This window comes from Sorex araneus, chromosome 1 (genome assembly GCF_027595985.1).
Source record: "Sorex araneus isolate mSorAra2 chromosome 1, mSorAra2.pri, whole genome shotgun sequence".
NCBI lineage: Eukaryota > Metazoa > Chordata > Mammalia > Eulipotyphla > Soricidae > Sorex > Sorex araneus.
In genome coordinates, this window is record NC_073302.1 from 229,285,172 (window position 1) to 229,305,711 (window position 20,540).

Consider the following 20,540-nt stretch of genomic DNA (forward strand, 5'->3'; position numbering starts at 1 on the left):
AGTATAGACTGACAACTTTAAATTATCTCTAAAATTCTCTAAAATGTTTCCCTCTAAAGTGGGGGAGGGGAGAAAAGATGGTGGCATATGAACCTATAGACAAGACTTGCTGCCTGAGCAGAAGCCAACAGAGCAAGAATGGGAAGGAGTGCTAAAGAGAGCTAGGAAGACAGGAAGGGGCTGATGGTCCTGCCGGACATGCAGCTGACCCTGGTCTGATTCCCAGCACTGCATGGTCCTCAGCCTCTCCAGGTATACCTGCAGGGGCTCCTAAGCACCTGGAAGTATCCCAGGGTCTACTGGGTATAGTGTGGGAAGCCCCAGAGAAGGAGAAAGAAATCCAGAAGAGGATAGATACAATAGAAATACTGAAGATTTTAATATGCTAAAAATATTCAATGAAATAAAAGATAAAAATCAACAATTTCATCAGATAATGAACCTATAAAAAGGGACTGGGAATTCTGCAACTGAAAAATAGCTTACAAAAATGTAAAATTCTGGCATTATCTACCATAGCAAAATACTAATTTATATTGGACTTTAATAAGTCAAAGAAAAGGAGTTCGATGCAGGTGTCTGCCCTGCACATGGCTGACGCAGGTTTGATCCTGGCACCAAAATCAAGCCTGGCACCCAGTTTGCACCCTGAGCACATGTGCGTGTGGCCCCCAATCAAATAACAAAAATCAAAGGATAGTGTACTCTCCCAAGGAAATGAGGAAAAACAGAGCAATAAAAATCAAACGAAAGGGAGTTTGAGATATAGTACAGCAGGGGCGCTTGCCTTGCACTCAGTGGACTCAGATTTGATCCCAGGCATCCCATGTGGTCCACCAAGCCCCACCAAAAGTAATCCCTGAGCCTGAACCAGGAGTCCTGAACATTTGCTGTGTGTGTGGCCCAAAAACAAAACAAAATAAAACAGAAGACAGAAGGAGAGAAAATGAAACTTACAAGAGACATGAAAAATGCAAAGGAAAGAGTAAGACAATTTAATTTTATAAAGGTAAATGGACTAAATCCATCATTAAAATATTAATATATCATAACGTATTAAAAAACAGAATTACATGCTGCGTTAGGAAGTGAATTTAAGTCTGTAACTGTACCTCACATTGATTCACTAATAAAAAATTTAAAAGAAATGAATTTAAGTATACATAAACATATATATAGGAAAGACAATGTAAACATTGGATGATAGCTATATCAAGACACTAATACTTGACAAAATATCACTAGAAACAAAAGATGTTTTTTAATAGCAGAAAAATGTCCAATTTTCCATAAAAAGTAATTATTCTTGGGACTAGAGCATATGTAGCATATAGGGCACTTTTCCTATCAAAGTTTGATCTCCCATACCACATACAGTTCCTGGTTCCACCAGGAGTGACTCCTGAGTGCACAGCCAGGGTTAAGCCCTGAGCACTGCTGGGTGTTGCCCAAACACACACACACACACACACACACACACACATATGCATATATGTATACTAATTCAAATAATCATAGCCATTATTCTAAACAGCCATTATATCAAATCATGCAGCAAGAGTCACTGTCACTGTCCTCCTGCTGCTCATTGATTGATTTGCTCAAGCTAGCACCTACAGTAATGTCTCCATTTGAGATTTGCTGTTACTGTTTTTGGCGTATAGAATATACCATGAGTAGCTTGCCAGGCTCTGCCGTGTGGGCAAGATACTCTCAGTGGCTTGCTGGGCTCCCTGAGAGGGACGGAGGAATCGAACCCAGGTGAGCAGCTTTATACAAAGCAAATGCCCTAACCGCTGTGCTATGGCTCCAGGCTGCAGCAAGAGTAGCACAGCTAATTTCTCCTTCCCCCCTAAACTATAGGAAGGAGTGGAGTGGAAATAGGGGCACTGCAAGTCTCTTTATCCTGCAGAATATCTATCCTGGCCAGCCCCTGAGATGATAAACTATTCAGGCGGTACCTGGACCTTCACGTCATTCCTTTAAGAAGAGGCTGCCAGTACTATTTTCCTAACTCTAGCCAATAAGGTCTCAAGGCACACTGCTCAGCCACGAGGGGCTTTAGGAACTTGAGGGTTACTCAGAGCTCCAAATACACAGAGCAAAACTTTTTTTTAAACCCCATAGAGTGTAAAAATGGCCTTCTTTCTCATTAATAATAGAATTAGTAGTTACCAACCCTCCCTCCAAAAACACCAGTAAACATATGGAACATTTGAACAAAATCAGTAACAACCAACCTAAATGAGAGAACAGGTTTTTGAAAGAGCTTGAAGGAAGAATATAGATCTCAGCAACATTTTAACAAAAACAAACTGAAGAAAAAAAATTATTCTCTTTTTTCAAGTGTTAGCCATGATTAAATAGCGTTTTAATAGTTTTGGTTTTCTTTTATGAATTGTATGATCTCTTCAGAGTGAATGAATACTTACATGCTCTCTTCTTTATTCAACTAACAGTCTAACTTCAATAACTTTCTTCATATACCTCAAAGTCAATATCAACTGCATTCTAAATTTATCTTCTAAGCAGTAGTCTCGTCTTATAACTGAGTATTTGTTTATAACATTATATAGGTCTTATAATCGGTATCTGTATATACTATACTATGCTTATCCCCAGGATTATAGTTTTACCCATCACCTTAAACCAAATTTGAATCATTCAAATTATTGTTTTAGATTAAGGAATCTCAAAACCATTTTCCAAGAGATTGCACCAATTCACATTCCCAGCAACAGTGTAGTAAGTAGGAAGGGAGGGAGGGAAGAAGGAAGGAAGAGAGGGAGGGGGAAAGAAGGGAGGGACACACTGGGGACATTTTCATGACACTGGATATAGCAATGATTTCCTGAATATGACACCAAAAGTAAAGGTGACAAAAGTGGGGTAGGAGTGCATCAAATTTAAAACTTTTTGTGGGCCACCATGCAAGCTCATCTACCGACCCTAGAGACTCATAAATAAATCTCAAAAGATATCAACAAGCCAGGGCCGGAGTGAGTACAGCAGATAGGGCATTTGCCTTGTACACAGCTGATCCAGATTCAATCCAGGGCATTCTATATGTTCCCCCCAGCACCGCCAGGGGTTATTCCTAAATGTGGAGCCAGAAGTAACCCCTGAGCATCACTGGCTGTGACCCAAAAAGAAAAAAAAATTAAAGAGAGATCAACCAGTCACCAAAAGTTTTGGGACACCCACTTACAGCTGAAACATCTGGGGCACCCCAGAGGGGGTGAGTTCAGCTCTATGCCTGCCCAAACAGAGCCCTGGCAAGCACCAGCTTCCACACTCCAAAGTCACAGCCATGCCTCCAGCTGGACTCCATCATCTCAAAACCAAATTCACCAAGAAATTAACCTACCAAAAATTTAGGCTATGGTAACTCACTAATAAAATTTAAAAAAAAATTAGGCTATCGGCTCATGGAGTAAGTGAAACCTCTAGACAAGAAGGAGTGCTGACAGAGTTGGGAATGGGCAATCACCCCCCATCTCCCTGCACTTCCCGGAGCCTGGCCATCAAGCCCAGGAGCTGCCTCTGCACCATATAGGCTCATTGACGGCCATGATCCAGAGACTCACAAATAGACCTCTCGGAAGAGAGCAACACAGAGCAACTGCTGTAGAGATGTCTCTGAACCCCAAAGTCACCATCCGGTTAAAAAAAGAAAATTAAATTAACCTCAGCTATATAACCATATTTAAAATCTTAGAATTCCTGGCGTGCACAAATGCAGTCACACAACATCTCATACTCTACACCACTGATGTACCAAGAGTAGCCCACCACATTTGATGGGGTGTAAAGTAGAAGGAAACCAATCTGGGGGGAAGAGGGGAATACAGATATTACATACATACATATATATATATATATATATATATATTACTGTAGCACTGTGTGTGTATATATGTATATATATACATATATACACACACATCACTGTAGCATTGTATATATATATACACACACACATATATCACTGTAGCACTACTGTAGCACTGTCCTCCCATTGTTCATCGATTTGCTCGAGTGGGCACCAGTAAGTCTCCATTGTGAGACTTACTGTTGTTGTTACTGTTTTTGGCATATTGAACATGCCACGGGTAGCTTGCCAGGCTCTATCATGTGGGTGGGATACTCTTGGTAGCTTGCTGGGCTCTCCAAAAAGGACGGAGGAATTGAAGCCGGGTCAGCTGTGTGCAAGGCAAACACTCTACCCACTGTGCTATGGCTCAGTTCATATATATATATATATATATATACACACACACACACACACATATATACACATATATATGCATACACACACACACATATATACTTTAGCATACAAACTAACTAGCATGCAACCTTTAACAACACGTTTGTAATCTCTTATACAAGGGCTTAATGGCTCCATGGTGAAATACAACAATCTTCACACACTTTCCTCGAAGAACACTTTTCTGGATTTTTTTTATTTTATTTTAATGAATCATCGTGAGATACAGTTACAGACTTACAAGCTTTTATGATTACATTTCAATCAAATAATGTTCAAGTGCCCATCCCTCCACCAATGCCCATTCTCCACCATCAATGTTCCCAGTGTCCCTCCCACCACCCCCATTCCTTCCTACTCCCTGCCTCTGTGGCAGGCACATTCCCTCTTACTCTCTCTCTCCTTTTGAGTGTTATGGTTTGCAATATAGGTTCTAAGCAGCCATCATGTTTGGTCCATAGTCTACTTGCAGCACGTATCTACCACTGGATCATTTTTAACTGATAATTCACAACAAGCAGTGCAAAACAAATTATTTAGGTCCTGCTTTGGGGGCCAGGATGGAAACATTCAAAATATGGTGGTGAGAAGGTGTAATGGTGGTGGGATTGGTGTTGGAATATTAAATGTAATAAATTTTGTGAACAACTTTATGAAAATAAAATTAAATTAAAAAAAACCTGAGTGCTGAAAATAGATAAAGGGACAAACACGATAACCTTTCTGTACCTGAATTGCAAATCATAATGGCCAAAAGGAAAGAAAGAGAAAGAAAGTAAGAGAAAGAGAAAGAAGAAAAGTGCTTGTCATAGAGGCAGGCTGGGCAGGGGTGGGAGGGAAACTGGGAACAATGGTGGTGGGAAATTTACACTGGAGAAGGGAAGGGTGTTAGAACATTGTATGACTAGAACCCAATCACGAACAATTTTATAACTGTGTTTTTCATAGTGATTCAATTAAAAAAAAAAACTTTAACCTAAAATAAATAAATAAATGAAACCTGTTTGTATATCAGAGGACATAAACAACAGAGTGAAAAGAAAACCTACAAAATGGAAAAACATATTTGCAAGTCATATAGGCATTGATATGCAGCATATAAAGATACTTTGGGCTGGAAAGATAGTATAGCAGATAGGGCATTTGCTTTGCACATGGCTAGCCCGGGTTCAATCCTCAGCACTCCATTTGGTCTCTTAACCCCCACCAGGAGTCATTCCTGTGCACAGAGCCAAATAAGCCCCAATATAGTCAGGTGTGTCCCCCTGCCACCCCAAAACAAGACACACAAAAAATACTCAACACCACTAATCATCAAAGCAAATAAAAAACACTCCAAGAATCACCTTCCATTAAACTGCTACTAACAATAAAGAAAAAAAAGAAACAAATGTTAGAATATGCAGAAATCTGACACTTTTGCATGGTCAGTGAATTATAAAATGGTGCGACAACTGTCAAAAACACCATGCACGTTCCTAAAAAAACTAAACAATATCACATCACTTTCTGCCATCCCACTTTCAGCATGTCTAAAAGATGTGACAACAGTTACAGAGGGTGTATGTACACCCAAGTTCAGCTCAGAGCAAGCCCTGTGCCCTCAGAAAAAGACGTTACCCAATATACAATGAAATGGTTTCTAGCCTTACAAAGGAAAGAAATACCCTCATGTGCTACAACAAGGATGAACTCTGAGAGAAAAGAATATGCAAGTGACATAAGCCAGTCACCAGGACAAACACTGAAGGATTCGACTGCTACAAAATATTTCAGTGCACAGGGCAGAAAGAAGAGGGTGGGGATCAGGGGGAGGAGGATTGGAAGGTTTCTAATTGGAAGATGGAAAGAATGGGAAAACAGAAACATTTTGAAAATGGTGTTTCACAACAATGAGGACATATTTAACATAAATACACATTTAAAAATGGATAGGATGGTAATTTTAAAAATTTTTAACCACACACAAAAAAATAAGAAAAATTCATTTACTGGAGGTCTTCTGCCATGACTAGTTCTCAGAGCTTGCTGGAAAGCTGTGTCATTTTCCAATTCCTAAAAAGGAAAAGCAAAGCGAACATTGAACACAAAGTGAGACATTTTCTAGAACTGTTCAGCCTCTTATGGTTAGTCGTGGAGACCCACTATGTGTAATCCATCCTCTCAAACATGCACCTCCTGCCATTGAGGCAGGGCTCAAGAGTCCTGTTGTCCAGAAATCTACCCCCTTCAGACAACCCTAAATATTACAATTCCTTTCTCCCTGAGGAAGATCAGCACTGGCAATATAAATCAAATTTAAGGCCATTTTGTTGGCCGCTGCTTGAAGGGGTGTGTCTGGCTCCCAGAAAGGACGACACCTTTCTTCTCTTCCCCAAGCCCTGAGCAGAGCCTCACGTCCCGCCACGTCGGCTCAGTCGCCTCCCTCTTCTCCCACAGCCAGTCTTGAGACAGAAAAGCCTGAATGAACTCTTTATACGAAATGGAGCGCTTTGTCTTGTACTGGTACTATTTGGCCAGGTGAAAATGGAATTTGTCTGGTGTTTTAAAATAATATCCGTGGCCTACTAATTCCACTTCCTATAATTTCATTCAAGGAAATATTTGGTTGAAATGCAAGTGATTACTTATATCGAAAATTACTCACCACAATGTTCTTATTTACCATAGCAGAAAACTGGAAATAAAATCCCTATGACTAGAAGATAGTTCTAATAAACAGTATATATTCAAAGAGTTCTACAGTATATCTGCTAGGTCTCAAATTCACAGACCACACTTTTCTCCAGAGTAAAAAGTAATCCAAAAATTGACTATTAAAATGTACTGAGGGGGTCTAAACAATAATGCAGTGGGTAGGGGGTTTGCCTTGCACATGGCAGACCCAAGTTTGCTCCCCAACACCCTATACGGTCCCCTGAGCCTGCCAGTTGTGACCTCTGAGCACAGAGCCAGGAGTAAGTCCTGAGTACTGCTAGGTATGGCACAAAAAACAAACAAAATAAAATAAAATATATTTAAAATTTTCATAGTAAGACTTAGCATATGATATAATAAAATTTAGAAAAATCAATCAAGAAAGTAAATGCTACTCAATTCTAAATATGAAATTATATGCAAGAAGAAAAGACAAAAAGAAAATGCTATTTCTGAATGTGGGATTATGCATATTTTGTTGTAGCTGCACTTTCTGGGTTCATGAAAGTTTATTTACTCTAAAATACCATGGAGCTAGAACCCTCAAACCCAAAGTTTTTATAAGCAGCAGGTAACCAAGTTAATAACCAATGTAAAATCACCATTTTTACCTCAGTATCATAGGTCGGATTGTAGTCATTATAGCCAGAATAAAGATCATCTTCATCTGTTTCTGGAGCAAGGTGTACATTTTGCATCATCTGTACCTGTAAAAAACCAGCACTGTAAAAGTATGACCAACAACCTTTCTGGTCAAATTTATCTCAACCTGCTAGATGACTGAAAATATTTTTCGTACCAAATCTTCAAAACAAAATGTCAAAACATTTATTCACAGCCCTTGTTTTCACATTTATTTCATTTATCTCAGATCGACCACATTAAGAGGACAATAACAGCCTCTAGAGCTGGGTATAGCTAAACTGAACTGACTTTCAAAGAGCATAATACTAAGTGCAAAATAAAGGTATAATATAGCCCATCAGAAAGCAAGGCAGGGGTGGGAGAGGTAGCTCAGTGGGCTGAGGAAATGCTTTGCATGTAGAAGGCCCAGATTCGACTCCCGGCATCACATGATGCCATGAGCATCACCAGGAACAATCCATGAGCACAGCACTAGGAGTAGCTTCTAGGTACCACTGGGTATAGTCCAAAAACAAAACAGAAAAGAGGACCTGAAAAGATAGTACAGTGGGGCGGCATTTGCTATGCATGCAGCTAACCTAGGTTCGATCCCCAGCATTTCATATGGTTCCCTGAGCCCTGTCAAGGGTAATCTCTTGACAAGACCATGATGAAGTGATGGATATTGAAGCATTATGTGACTGAAACCCAACCAAGAACAACTTTGTAACTGTGCATCTAACAGTGATTCAATATGAAAAATATTGAAAAAGCAATCTCTGAGTACAGTCAGAAGCTCTGAACAGAGCTGGTTGTGGCCAAGACAAGCCAACCAACCAACCAGAAAAAAGGAAACAAGGCAGAAACCATAAGACACCAACCCAGCCAAATTTTAAAGGTCATAAGAGAAATCCAGGGTGGAGTTCAAACATATATGCTTGGTATCTTCAAAGCCCTAGGTTTGAGTCTCAGCACTGCATGGCTCCCTGGAGTAGCCCTGTATGTAAATGTGGCCCCCAGCATCACTAGGAGGTGCCCCACAGCAACATTAAAAACAGCAACAAAAAGTACCAATAAAGCAAACTATCAATAAGGATATGAAACAACCAGAATACTCATACCTGTTGGCTGGGGAGTTAGACTGTACAGTTTTGGAAAGAAGCCTGGATGTTTCATCAAGTTAATATGTTGCTCTTATGACCCAGTGACTTCACTCCAAAGTATTTACCTAAGGGAAATAAAAACATTTCTACAAAAACGATTTATACAAAAATATTCTGAGGAACGGGTGTTTGCCTTGCATGCAGCTGACCTGGATTCAATTCCTCTGCTCCTCTCGAAGAGCCCAGCAAGCTACCGAGAGTATCTCGTCTGCATGGCAGAGACTGACAAGCTACCCGTGGTGTATTCGATATGCCAAAAACTGTAACAACAAGTCTCACAATGGAGACGTTACTGGTACCCACTCAAGCAAACTGATGAGCAACAGGATGACAGTGATACAGTGAACTAAAACTTAGAAACATACCACGTGCCCATCAACAGAAGTGATAAGCAAAAATCTGGCAAGTTTATGCAATGAAGAACTATTCAGCAATAAAAAAGTATGTGTGATACCCTGCTCATGGATTGGGAGGATTAACACTGGCAAAATGGCAATATTCCCCGATTCAATGCAGACCCTATATAGTACCCATGACATTGGGTAACCCAATCACGAACATGTCATGGTACTCTAGCACTACAGCACTGTCATCCCATTGTTCATCGATTTGCTCAAGCGGGTACCTGTAACGTCTCCATTGTGAGACTTCTTGTTACTGTTTTTGGTATATCGAATACGCCATGGGTAGCTTGCCAGGCTCTGTCATGCAGGCGGGATACTCTCGGTAGCGTGCTGGGCTCTCCGAGAGGGACAGAGGAATCGAACCCGGGTTGGCCACATGCAAGGCAAATGCCCTACCCACTGTGCTATCGATCCAGTCCAAATACCCATGGTATCCATAGTACCATGGTACCCATACATTTTTCAAAGAAACAGATCAAACTCCTGAAATTCATATGGAACAATAAACCCCACAAACAGCTAAAGCAATCCTTGGGGAAAAGAAGATGGGTGGCATCACCTTCCCCAACTTCAAACTGTACTACAAAACAGTAATTAAAACAGCATGGCATTTGAATAAAGAGAGACCCTCAGGTCAATGGAATAGAGTTGAATATGCTGACACAGACCCTCAATTATATGATCATTTAATCCTTCATAAAAAACCAAAAACTATGAGGTGGAGCAGGAAAGCCTTTTCAACAAGTGGTGCTTGCAAAACTGGACAGCTACATGAAAAAAAATATGAACTCAGACCTCTTTCTAACACCATACACAAAAGTCAGATCAAAATGGATTAAAGATCTCAATATCAGACCTGAACCCAGAACGTTCATAGAGGAAAACATACGCAGAAACCCCATGACATTGAAGCTAAAGGCATCTTCAAAGATGAAACACCATTGACCAAGGAAGCAAAGACAAGCAAAGAAGCTTCTGCACCTCAAAGGAAATAGTGACCAAGATACAAAAACAGCCCATAGAACGTGAAAATTTATTAACTCAATACCCATCTGATAAGGGATTAATATCAAAGATAAATAAGAAACTGGTAGAAATTTACAAGAAAAAATGTTCAACCCCATCAAAAAATGGGGAGAAGAATCAAACAGAAACTTCCTCAAATAAGAAATAAAAATGGCCAAAAAAGGACATGAAAAAATGTTCTACATCACTAATCACCAGGGAGATGCAAATCAAAACAATGAGCTATCATCTCATGACACAGAGACTGGAACACAACAAAAAGAACAAAAACAACCAGTGCTGGCATAGATGCAGGGAGAAAGGGATTCTCATTCATTGTTAGTGGGAATGCTAACAATGATCCAGTCTTTCAATATAGGCATTCCTCAAAAAACTAGAGATTGAGCTTCCATATGACCCCACAATACCACTCCTGGGAATGTACCCTAGAGGCCCAAAAACACAATGCAAGAAAGCCATCTGCACTTCTATGTTCATTACACCACTTTTCACAATAGCCAAAAGCTGGAAACAACCTGAGTGTCCAAGAACAGAAGACTGGATAAAGAAACTATGGCACATCTACACAATGGAAATTATGCAAACACCAGGAAAAATGAAGTCATGAAATTTGCTTATATATGGATGGACAAGGAGAGTATCATGCTAAGTGAAATTAGTCTGAGGGACAGGGACACTGCATTTATTTGTGAAAGATTAAAAAAAATAATATGAGACTAATAACCAAAGACAGTAGAAATAAGAGCCAGGAGGACTGGTCCATGGTTAGAAGCTTTTAACAAGTGGAGAGAGGGCAGTTAGGACAAAGAAGGGACAATGATAACTGGAAAGATCACTCTGGGCAAGAAATAAGTGCTGAATTCAGGTAAAGGGATATACATGATAAACTTTCAGTACCTGTATTGCAAATCATAATACCTAAAAGGAAAGTGAGAGACCGGGGAGGGGTGAGGGGAGATAAAGAATGAGAGAGAGAGGATGAGGGAGAGAGAAAATGGAAGAGAGAGAGGAGAAAGAGAGAGAATCACACACACACACACACCACACACACACACACACACACACACACACACACATACACACACAAAGAAGAAAAGTATCTGCCATAAAGGCAGGCTGGAGGTGAGGAACACGAGGGAAACTGGAGGCATTGGTGTCAGGAAATGTGTACTGGTGAAGGGACAGGTTTGAAACCTAATAGCAAACAACTTTGTAACTGTGTATCTCACAAATTTATTTTTTTCAATAAAAATAAATAAGCAACACCCTTTCACCCAGCAAAAGTGTGGGGCCAGAGAGAGTAGAGTGGTAGGGTGCTTGCCTTGCACATGGCCAACCTGGGTTTGATTGCTGGCACCACATATGGCCCCTAGATATCTCTGACAGTAAGCCCTAAGCTTACTATCATGTGTGCCCCTCTCCAAAATCGAGACATATAAAACAAAATGAAAAAAAATCACAATTATGCTGAATTAAAGAAGCCTGATAGCAAAAAGTACATTATACCTGTTTCGTTGATTTTTAAGTTCTAGAACTAGGGAAAATAATCAGGGCTATCAATGGTTGCTTCTTAAAAGTAGAAGGGAGGTGCTAAATAGGACTTTCTGGGGCAATAATTGCCCTGTATCTTTTTAAATATTGTTTTTGTGCCAACCCACTGGTGACACTAGGTTAATTCCCAAGGTTAATTCCCAGTTCTGTGCTCAGGAAACCATCTGAGGTGAACCTGGGTTGGACCTGGGTTTGCCGTGTGCAAGGAGAGAGCTTTGCCTCTGGTACTATCTCTCCGATTCAGTATTCTGTGTATTGATGGTGTCTTTGGGTTATACAAGTGTATGTGACTGTGAAGGCCTCTGCATTTGTTGAGAATCATGCTTTTTATTATAATTCCTGTCTATGAAAATAAAACTAAACAAATCCTGAACTATATATAGTATGAATAATTATTTCAAAGAAAACTTAATATCTGTAATTTAATTTGAACTGCATATAAATGTACAGAGGGGAAAATGGATCTCTAAATGACAAAAACAAGTACAGAAATTGTAAATAGAGTGAAGAATGTTGCCCAGTAGTTAGAGCGCTTGCACTGCATGAGTGAGGAATCACACAGATACACAAACAGAAGGATCTATGTAGCATGACTGTAAAAATGGTTTTTTTAATTTATTTTTTAATTAGTGAGTCACAGTGAGGGTACAGTTACAGATTCACACATTTTCGTGCTTGTTTTTCCCTCATGCAATGTTTTAAGAGCCCATCCCTCCACCAGTGTCCATTCTCCACCACCCATGAATCCAATATTCCTCCCACCCCTCCAGTCCCATTCCCCCACCTCACCCCGCCTCTGTAGCAGGGCATTCCAATTTGATATCTCTCTTTCCTATGACTGTAAAAATGTTTTAACTGCAACACATTAAAATTTCTACAATGAGATGTTGCGGAAAAATATGATAATAAAAGCAAAGTATGGAAGACTATGTATTATAAACATAGTAATTACTCAAGGATCTGGGAAGGATTCCCAGAAGAATATTCAAATTGAGTTGATATTATAAACAATTCTAGAGAGGAGCCAATTACTCAAGACATGTAGTACTGAACCAACTTTTCTATTTTCCCTGCAGTCTTTACAAGTTTAAGTGTGCCAGTAGAGTCCTACAAAAATTTTCCTGAATATGAGAAATATAAGGCTTCTTTTAAGAAATCTTTACATAAAAGTATAAATTAGGATATAATCCATAGGGACTGGAGAGATAGCACAGGGAGTAGGCATTTGCCTTGCACGCAGCCGACCCGGGTTCGATTCCCAGCATCCCACATGGTCCCCCGAGCACTGCCAGGGGTGATTCCTGAGTGCAGAGCCGGGAGTAACCCCTGTGCATTGCCGGGTGTGACCCAAAAAGCAAAAAAAAATATATATATATATAATCCATATAAAATTCAGGCTTTTCAGGTACCATAATTTAGTGCTTTTTAAGAAACCATTCATAAGGGGCTGGAGCGGTAGCACAGCGGGTAGGGCATTTGCCTTGCACGCGGCTGACCCGGGTTCGAGTCCCAGCATCCCATATGGTCCCTGGAGCACCACCAGGAGTAATTCCTGAGTGCAGAGCCAGGAGTAACCCCTGTACATCACTGGGTGTGACCCAAAAAGAAAAAAAAATTCATAATTCAACTATCAGAATTCATTCCTGATCATTTCCCCCATAAAGATTCTTTATGATGCTGGAGAGATAGCTTAGCAGTTACGGCACTTGCCTTGCATGGAGCTGACCTGGGTTTGACTCCAGCCCCCCATATTGTTCCCCTAAACACCTCCCAAGTGATTCCTGGAAGCAGAGCAGACATAAGTCCTGAGTATTACTTCAAGCCCCAACAAAAATGACCGTTTAACCATAACTCTTCATTTCTTCCTCCTCCCAGCCATGACATGACATACTTTCTATATTTATAGATTTGCCAGTTGAAACATTTCATATAACTGGAATAATCCAGGAAGAGGCCTTGTGTTTGGCTATTTTCACAGCAGTATTAAAGGTTATCCACCCTATTTGTAGCATATATAAACACTCCACTCCTTTCCTGTCTGAATAAGAATTTAACTTCAGAAGGAGTTACTAAACTGGTTTGCAAACTGGCATATCACTTTACATCCTACCAGCCAATTATGTTTCAAATTTCTCCACTTCATAGACAAACATGTGTTATTTCCTCTCTTTTGGATGATACTCCTTGGGCTGAGCATGAAACTGAGTTACGATTTGCATTTCCCCTTGACTAATTGGTAATTAAGCATCTTATTAACCACTACATATTTCTAAGAAGATATTCAATCAGATGTTCTCTTCATTTTAAAAAACTGGGCTATTGTTTCGAGGTAAAGTAATTTTTAGGTATCAGGCATAAGACTTGCTAAACTTTCTCCACTCTTTTCAATTCCTTAAATGTCATTTGAAGCATATAGGCTTTTAATGGAGTCGAAAATATCCATTTCTTCCTTTGTTTGTTTGTGCTTTGGTCTCACATATAAGAAATCACTGCCTAATCCATGAGTTTCACAGTTTAAGCTGCCACACTTAAGTCTGGTTTTAGGGGGTTGAGGGAGAGGGAGACACACTGTGGTGTTCAGGGTTCCCAGGGCTCTCGTGGATGAGCTCAAGTTCACTGGAGACCCATGTGGTACTGGCGATCGGGAATCAGACCCACATGGTGCTGGCAATCTGAAATCAGCTGAAATCAGACCCTATTCCGGCGGCCTCCCCCCACCACACACACACACACAAAGTAAGCTTGTCCTCAGAGCTGACCTAGAGCTCTGCCCCCCTCCTGCCCCTGTCCTCCATCAACCTTTAAAATTCTGTAATTGAAATTCAACTACTATGAAATAAACAAATGCCAAATTGTAAAGCTTATTCCAAAATACCTCAAAAAGATATGAAAAGTCACCAGGTGTAAGGAGGGGGAAAACTGAACTTAAAAAAGCTTTTCCTGGGTGCTTTAAAGATAGCACTGTGGGAAGGGCACTTGCTTTGCACTCGGCCGCCAGGGGTTCAATCCCTGGCACCCCATATCACCCCCACCTCCACCTGGGCTGATCCTGAGTACAGAGACAGGAGCAAGCCCTGAGCACCAAGAAGTGTAGCCCTAAAAACAAGAAACACACACATATATACACAATTAAAGTAGTGGTGGTCGAATCTCTGTTACATTACACCCCAAAGCCGTGCTAAAACCACGTTTCCCACTGTCAGAGCTCCTGATTCATTAAGTTCTGCACAACTGGAAGTCGGGGTGGGTGTCCCTATTAAGCTGTGCACCCTTCAAAATGGCATTTCTAACCAATGGGGTGCTGGCACACTTCGAGATGGGCAGTGCTGCACTACAGAAAACTTCAAATCACAAAGCCTAAGGTCACCCCCACATATGTTTCTTCAGAGAGAAGCTCTTCCCTCTGGGCTTTCCCGACAGGGCAAGACTTTACAGATGCGCGGCCAGCTGTGCCCAAGCGACAAGGCAGAGAAAAGGGCGCGAGGTCAGCGTGGACTCTGAATCTAAGAGGCACGGGCCGAGGACCGCACGGCACCCCCGGGACCGCAGGGTCTGCAACGCCAGCCGCGCGGCCACTGGACAGGCTCCGCGCCCCCGACTCCATCGTCTTTTTTTCCACGTGCAAGTGTCTGATTTTTATTCTACTCTTCCACGGGCTGCACTTGGCTGTGCGTGTCCAAGGTGCCCGCGGTCGCGCCTGCAAAGTGGACGAGCAGAAAGCCTGGCTGGTGAAGAAACAGTCCTTGGACACCGAGAAAGGACCCGGGGAACCGCGCTTGGCGCGTTTCGGGCTTTATTTTTCTACCGGTGATAGGTGGCGATGGTTCTGAGACCCGAATGTAAGACCTGAAAGATGAACGTCCAACCCGCACACCTCGCGGAGGGTGACACCGGCCACTGCGTCCCGGGCGTGCCCGAGGGAGGCGGCCCCCGCCCCAAGAGCACCCAGCCAGGGGTGGGCGGGCCAGTCCCGGAGCCCGCGCACTGCGGCCCGGCGACGCCGACCAGGTCCAATCTCGAATCCCCACCTAGCAGCCCAGAGAAGGGTGGGCCCAGACCCGGGAGCCCCGCACACCGCGTCCCCGGGGAGAGGGATCTCGGTGCCCGGGAGCCCGCACACAGCCCCGCACACCGCTGTCCCGGGGACAGGGATCTCGGTGCCACGGTGCCCCGCACACAGCCCCTTACACAGCGGCCCCGGGGGAGGGTTGAGGGGGCGGAACCGGGCCGCCGCCAACGCTCACTAGCCCCAGCGCCCGCCCCGGAGTTGCTCTGGCTCCTTCTCCTACCTCGCGGTAAGGAAAGCAGGGCGACCGCGAGTCCAAACAGGGACAACGCGGCTACGGCGACGCCACACTCGCTAACCCAAAGGCCCAGGCTCCGCGCCGCGTCGTTGCCACGCGAAATCCAAGGAAGCCGCTCCCAGAACCCTCCGCGCCGGGGGCGGGGCGCGGCGGCGGGACGGGAGTCAGGGGCGGGGCCAGAAGCCGGGGTGGGGCGCAGCGGCGGGGGCGGGAGAGTCAGGCGAGAGGCCAGAAGGCGGGGGTGCGCGCAGCGGCAGGGACTGGAGAGTCAGGGGCGGGGCCAGAAGGCGGGGGCGGGGCGGGGCGGGGCGCCGGGGGTGGGAGGAACGAGAGTCAGGGGCGGGGCTAGAAGGCGGGGCGGGGCGGGGCGCTGCCGCGGGAGTGCGGAGAGGGGCGGAGCCAGCCTAGCCGCCGAAACCAGGTTGTGGGAAGACCCCGCCCCCCTCACCCCCCAGGAGAGAGGTGACTTGCGTGAGCAGGGTAGGGAGATGGGTGGTCTGTACGTGTAGCGGAAGAAGAAAGTCAACCTGAAAGTAGATTTCCGGACAGTGATATAGCCCATTATAAATAGCTCTGGGAACCGCTTGGATCCCGTGTTTTGTGGCTCATCCCTGACTTTGATGCTCCTATAAAAGTACTCAAATAAGGGGCTGGAGCAATAGTACAGCGAGTAGGGCATTCGAATCCCAGCATCCCATATGGTCCCCGGAGCACCGCCAGGATTAATTCCTGAGTGCAGAGCTAGGAGTAACCCCTGTGCATTGCTGCGTGTAACCCAAAAAGCAAAAAAAAAAAAAAAAAGTACTCAAATAAAACTCTTATGTAGGAAACCTCAGCTCATTCCCACTCCCTCTGGTCAGCTTTGTGCTGCCCGTAGGACCCTTTGCATGCTTTTGTTAGAGGCAGCTCTCCTGGTATTTTTGTCTGGTCAAGGACAAAAAGGGCAAGAACTGAAAATGTCCCAAGAAGCTTCCGACCAGATCCATGGCATAACTTAGTAAATGTGAAAAAGGAATTTAATATTCGATTTAGTTCAATATCACTCAATATCATTATTATTGATTTTTTTATTGTAGGGCCGGGTCATGACAGGGTTTGAACCCAATTTGGAGTAAGGCGAATGCTCTATCACTGAGTTAAATTCCGCCAGATGTTTTAAAGTTTAAAGGGAAGTCTAGACAACACTAGTGAGTTTTAAGCATAAGGAACATGTTGAGCAACAGTTCTCCATGACACCCTTGCTTTCAGGAAGGTTAATATTTTCACTGATACAAGTCCTTGTCTTGTTTAAAACAAAGGAAAATTGAACACACTTATGCTGAGCCCCATGTCACCATACCAGAACTTAATTACAGTTTGGCGCTTCTAGAAATTGAGTCTTAAACCAAGCAATCAGAATTCATCCTATCAGCTGATAGTTTATTAGTATGTAATCTGCCTGAGTCTTTCTAAAGAAGAAGTGGGGAACCCTCTTCCTGCCAAGAGCTATTCAGATATTTGTCACATCATTTTCAGGCTCTACAATAGGCAAAAAAAGAGTTGGAGGCAGCCATGGGCAAACACATGTCTCGTCCATCATGTACCAGGACCAGACCACAGAACTTTGTTGGCCTTATACTGAAAGAAGGAGGGAATTTTGCCTCTAGAATGGAACTCTAATCATCTCTCACTATAGAGACTGGCACACATTCTAAAGAACAAAAGCAACCAGTGCTGGCATGGATGTGGGGAGAAAGGGAATCTCTTTCATTATTGGTGGGAATGCTGACTGGTCCAGCCTTTCTGGAAAATAATATGGACATTCCTCCATAAACTAGAAATTGAGCTTCCATCTGACGCCACAATACCACTTCTGGGAATATATCCCAAGGGTGTAAAAAAGCACAGTAGAAATGACACCTGCACCTGTATGTTCATTGCAGCATTATTCACAATAGCCAGAATCTGGAAACAACCTAAGTGCCTGAGAACAGTCAACTGGTTAAAGAAACTTTGGTACATCTACACAATGGAATACTATTCAGATATTAAGACATATGAAGTCATGAAATTTGCTTGTAAGTAGATGAACATGGAGATTATCATGCTAAGTGAAATGAGTCAGAGAGAGACAGACCTAGAATGACTGCATTCATTTGTGGAATATAAAATAACATAATATGAGATTGACACCTAAAGACAGTAGACACAAGAGCCAGGAATATTGCCCCATTGGAAGCCTGTCTCATGAGCTGGGGGAGAAGGCAGCTGGAATAGAGGAGGGATCACTAAGACAATGATGGTTGGAGGAATCATTTGGGATGGGAGATGTGTGCTGAAAGTAGAAAAAGGACCAAGTGTGATAACCTCTCAGTATCTGTATTGCAAACTATAATGCCCGAAAGTAAAGAGTATGGGGGAAATTGTCTGCCATGGAGGCAGAAGGAGGGTTGGAAAGGGGGAGAGTATACGGGGACATTGGTTGTGGAGAACATGCACTGGTGGAGGGATGGGTGTTTGATCATTGTATAATTGAAACTCAAACATGAAAGCTTATAACTGTATCTCATGGTGATTCAATAAAAAAATAGAGTGGAACTCTACATCTTCTCTTCCCTCACTCTCTGACCTGTTGGTCTTCTCTGGAGAGAAACACAGTGGCTCTGCCACAAGGTGTAATGTTCCCTTCATTTACCATATGCTGTGAATAGCAGCTACAGGTCACCCACAGTAACTGGCATCCTGGAATAAGCAAGCACCTGCCTTGTGGATGCTTGTTCAGTGAAAGATATGTTCTGTCTGGTTTTTGCATTGGGTTGATGCTTACTAGTTACCTTCATCAGTAATTTCATTTCACCTGTTATTTCTCCCTAGTCATTCAACATCTTTCTGCCCTAGAGGTTTTAGGCAACCCTTTTCTCTTGTCTATTAACACAACTAATTTTCTTCACTGCTTTCCCATTACTATTTCATCTTCTATCTTGCTCTCATTCGATCCATTAATCCATGGTAGCCAAAGCAATCGACCTAAAGTGAGAATCTTATTCCATCATTCCCACCATGTTGGTATCTTCTCTCCCTGTTCTACCATTTTCACCAAACAAGAATTTAAAATTTGTTTAGATTGAAACCAAAGAGATTTATTTGAACTCTGTTACCTCCTTGAAAACCCTATCTCCAAGTGCAATCACATTTTAAAGTATTAGGGGTAGGGTCTTAATATGAATTTTGGAGAATACAATTTTCTCTTCCTTTTTTTAATTGAATCACCATGAGACACATAGTTACAAAGCTATTCATGATCAGGTTTTCCAACTCTGATTCCTCCACCAGTACTTGGAGCACTGTTTTTATCCTGAGGGATAATTTCCAATTGTCATTGTCATAGTAGTACCTTCACTATCCCAGCTGCCTTCTCCCCCATGCCATCAGTGCTTCTATGTTTATTATAGCACTGTTTACAATAGCCAGAATCTGGAAACAACCTGAGTGCCCGAGAGCAAATGACTGGTTAAAGAAACTATGGTATATCTACACAAATGGGATACTACACAGCTGTTAGGAAAAATGAAGTAATGAAATTTGCTTACAAATAGATGGACATAGACAGTATCATGCTGAGTGAAATAGGTCAGAAGGAGAGGGACAGACATAGAATGATTGGACTCATTTGTGGGATTTTTTTTTAAAAGGTATGAGACTAATACCCAAGGACAGTAGAAACATGAACCAGGAGGATTAGTCCATAAGTAGGAAACACAAGTTTGTCTGTGATTCTTGTTTTATGTTAGATCTTGTGTATTGCTGACTTTTCACTATGGCATCTAACTGAGCTTGGCAGTTCCTGTGAATACATAAAAGTTCACCCAATGGACCACATGGTTCTGCCACCCCAGGATCCCTACCCAAGCGTGGCAAAACTGTGATAGCCTTGTAAGTAATTAATCAGGCCCTGTGAAAATCTTTCAATTACTCAGCCCCGGAAAATGTCCAAAAATGCATTGGTTTTCTGTTAAATATTTTTAAATGTCATGACTTATGGGCATGAGAATGTATAAGTTTTTTATTTGGTTGGTTGGTTGGTTGGTTGGTTTTTTGGTCCTCTTTCAAATTATTGAGACCATATCATTCCTGGGGCTAATGGCAGAATAGGTAAAACAGACTGTCTATTTTAGGATTTGTGTTTGTGTGTGGTTTTAAGCCTCAGGGCTTCCTCCTGGCTCTGCACTCAGGGATCACTCCTGGCAGAACTTGGGTGACTACATGTGATGCCAGGAATTGAAACCAGGTCTGTGACATGCATGCCAAGTGTCATACCCACTCTACTTATAGCTCCAGCTCCCAGTCTGTTTTAATAAAGAGTATAACTACCATTCACTGTTGTGAAAATATTATATAGTTCCATTAAAAAAAAATTTTTTGGAGTCGGAGCACACCTGGTGATGCTCAGAGCTTACTTCTGGCTTTACATTCAGGAATCACTCCTGGTGGAGCTTGGGGGGACCATATGGGATGTCAGGGA

General features: G+C 42.5%; 1 protein-coding gene across 7 annotated transcripts in view; it reads right to left on the bottom strand.

Moving 5' to 3' along the window:
* Positions 1–16,237, bottom strand: part of IFT88 (intraflagellar transport 88) — a 149,207-nt gene extending 132,970 nt beyond the window's left edge. For 6 of the 7 annotated variants that reach the window (XR_008630244.1, XR_008630245.1, XM_055139389.1 and 3 more), the window contains exons 1-4: positions 16,025–16,237; positions 8,713–8,819; positions 7,579–7,674; positions 6,263–6,325 (exon numbers count right to left, since the gene is read on the bottom strand). Coding sequence is in view for 5 of the 7 variants with exons in the window: in XM_055139389.1 (XP_054995364.1) it covers positions 6,263–6,325; positions 7,579–7,668 (153 nt within the window). In the remaining 2 variants the exon portion in view is untranslated. The remainder of the gene's footprint in view (positions 1–6,262; positions 6,326–7,578; positions 7,675–8,712; positions 8,820–16,024) is intronic. The other variant, XM_055139367.1, reaches the window with a different exon arrangement.
* Positions 16,238–20,540: the final 4,303 nt, after the last annotated feature.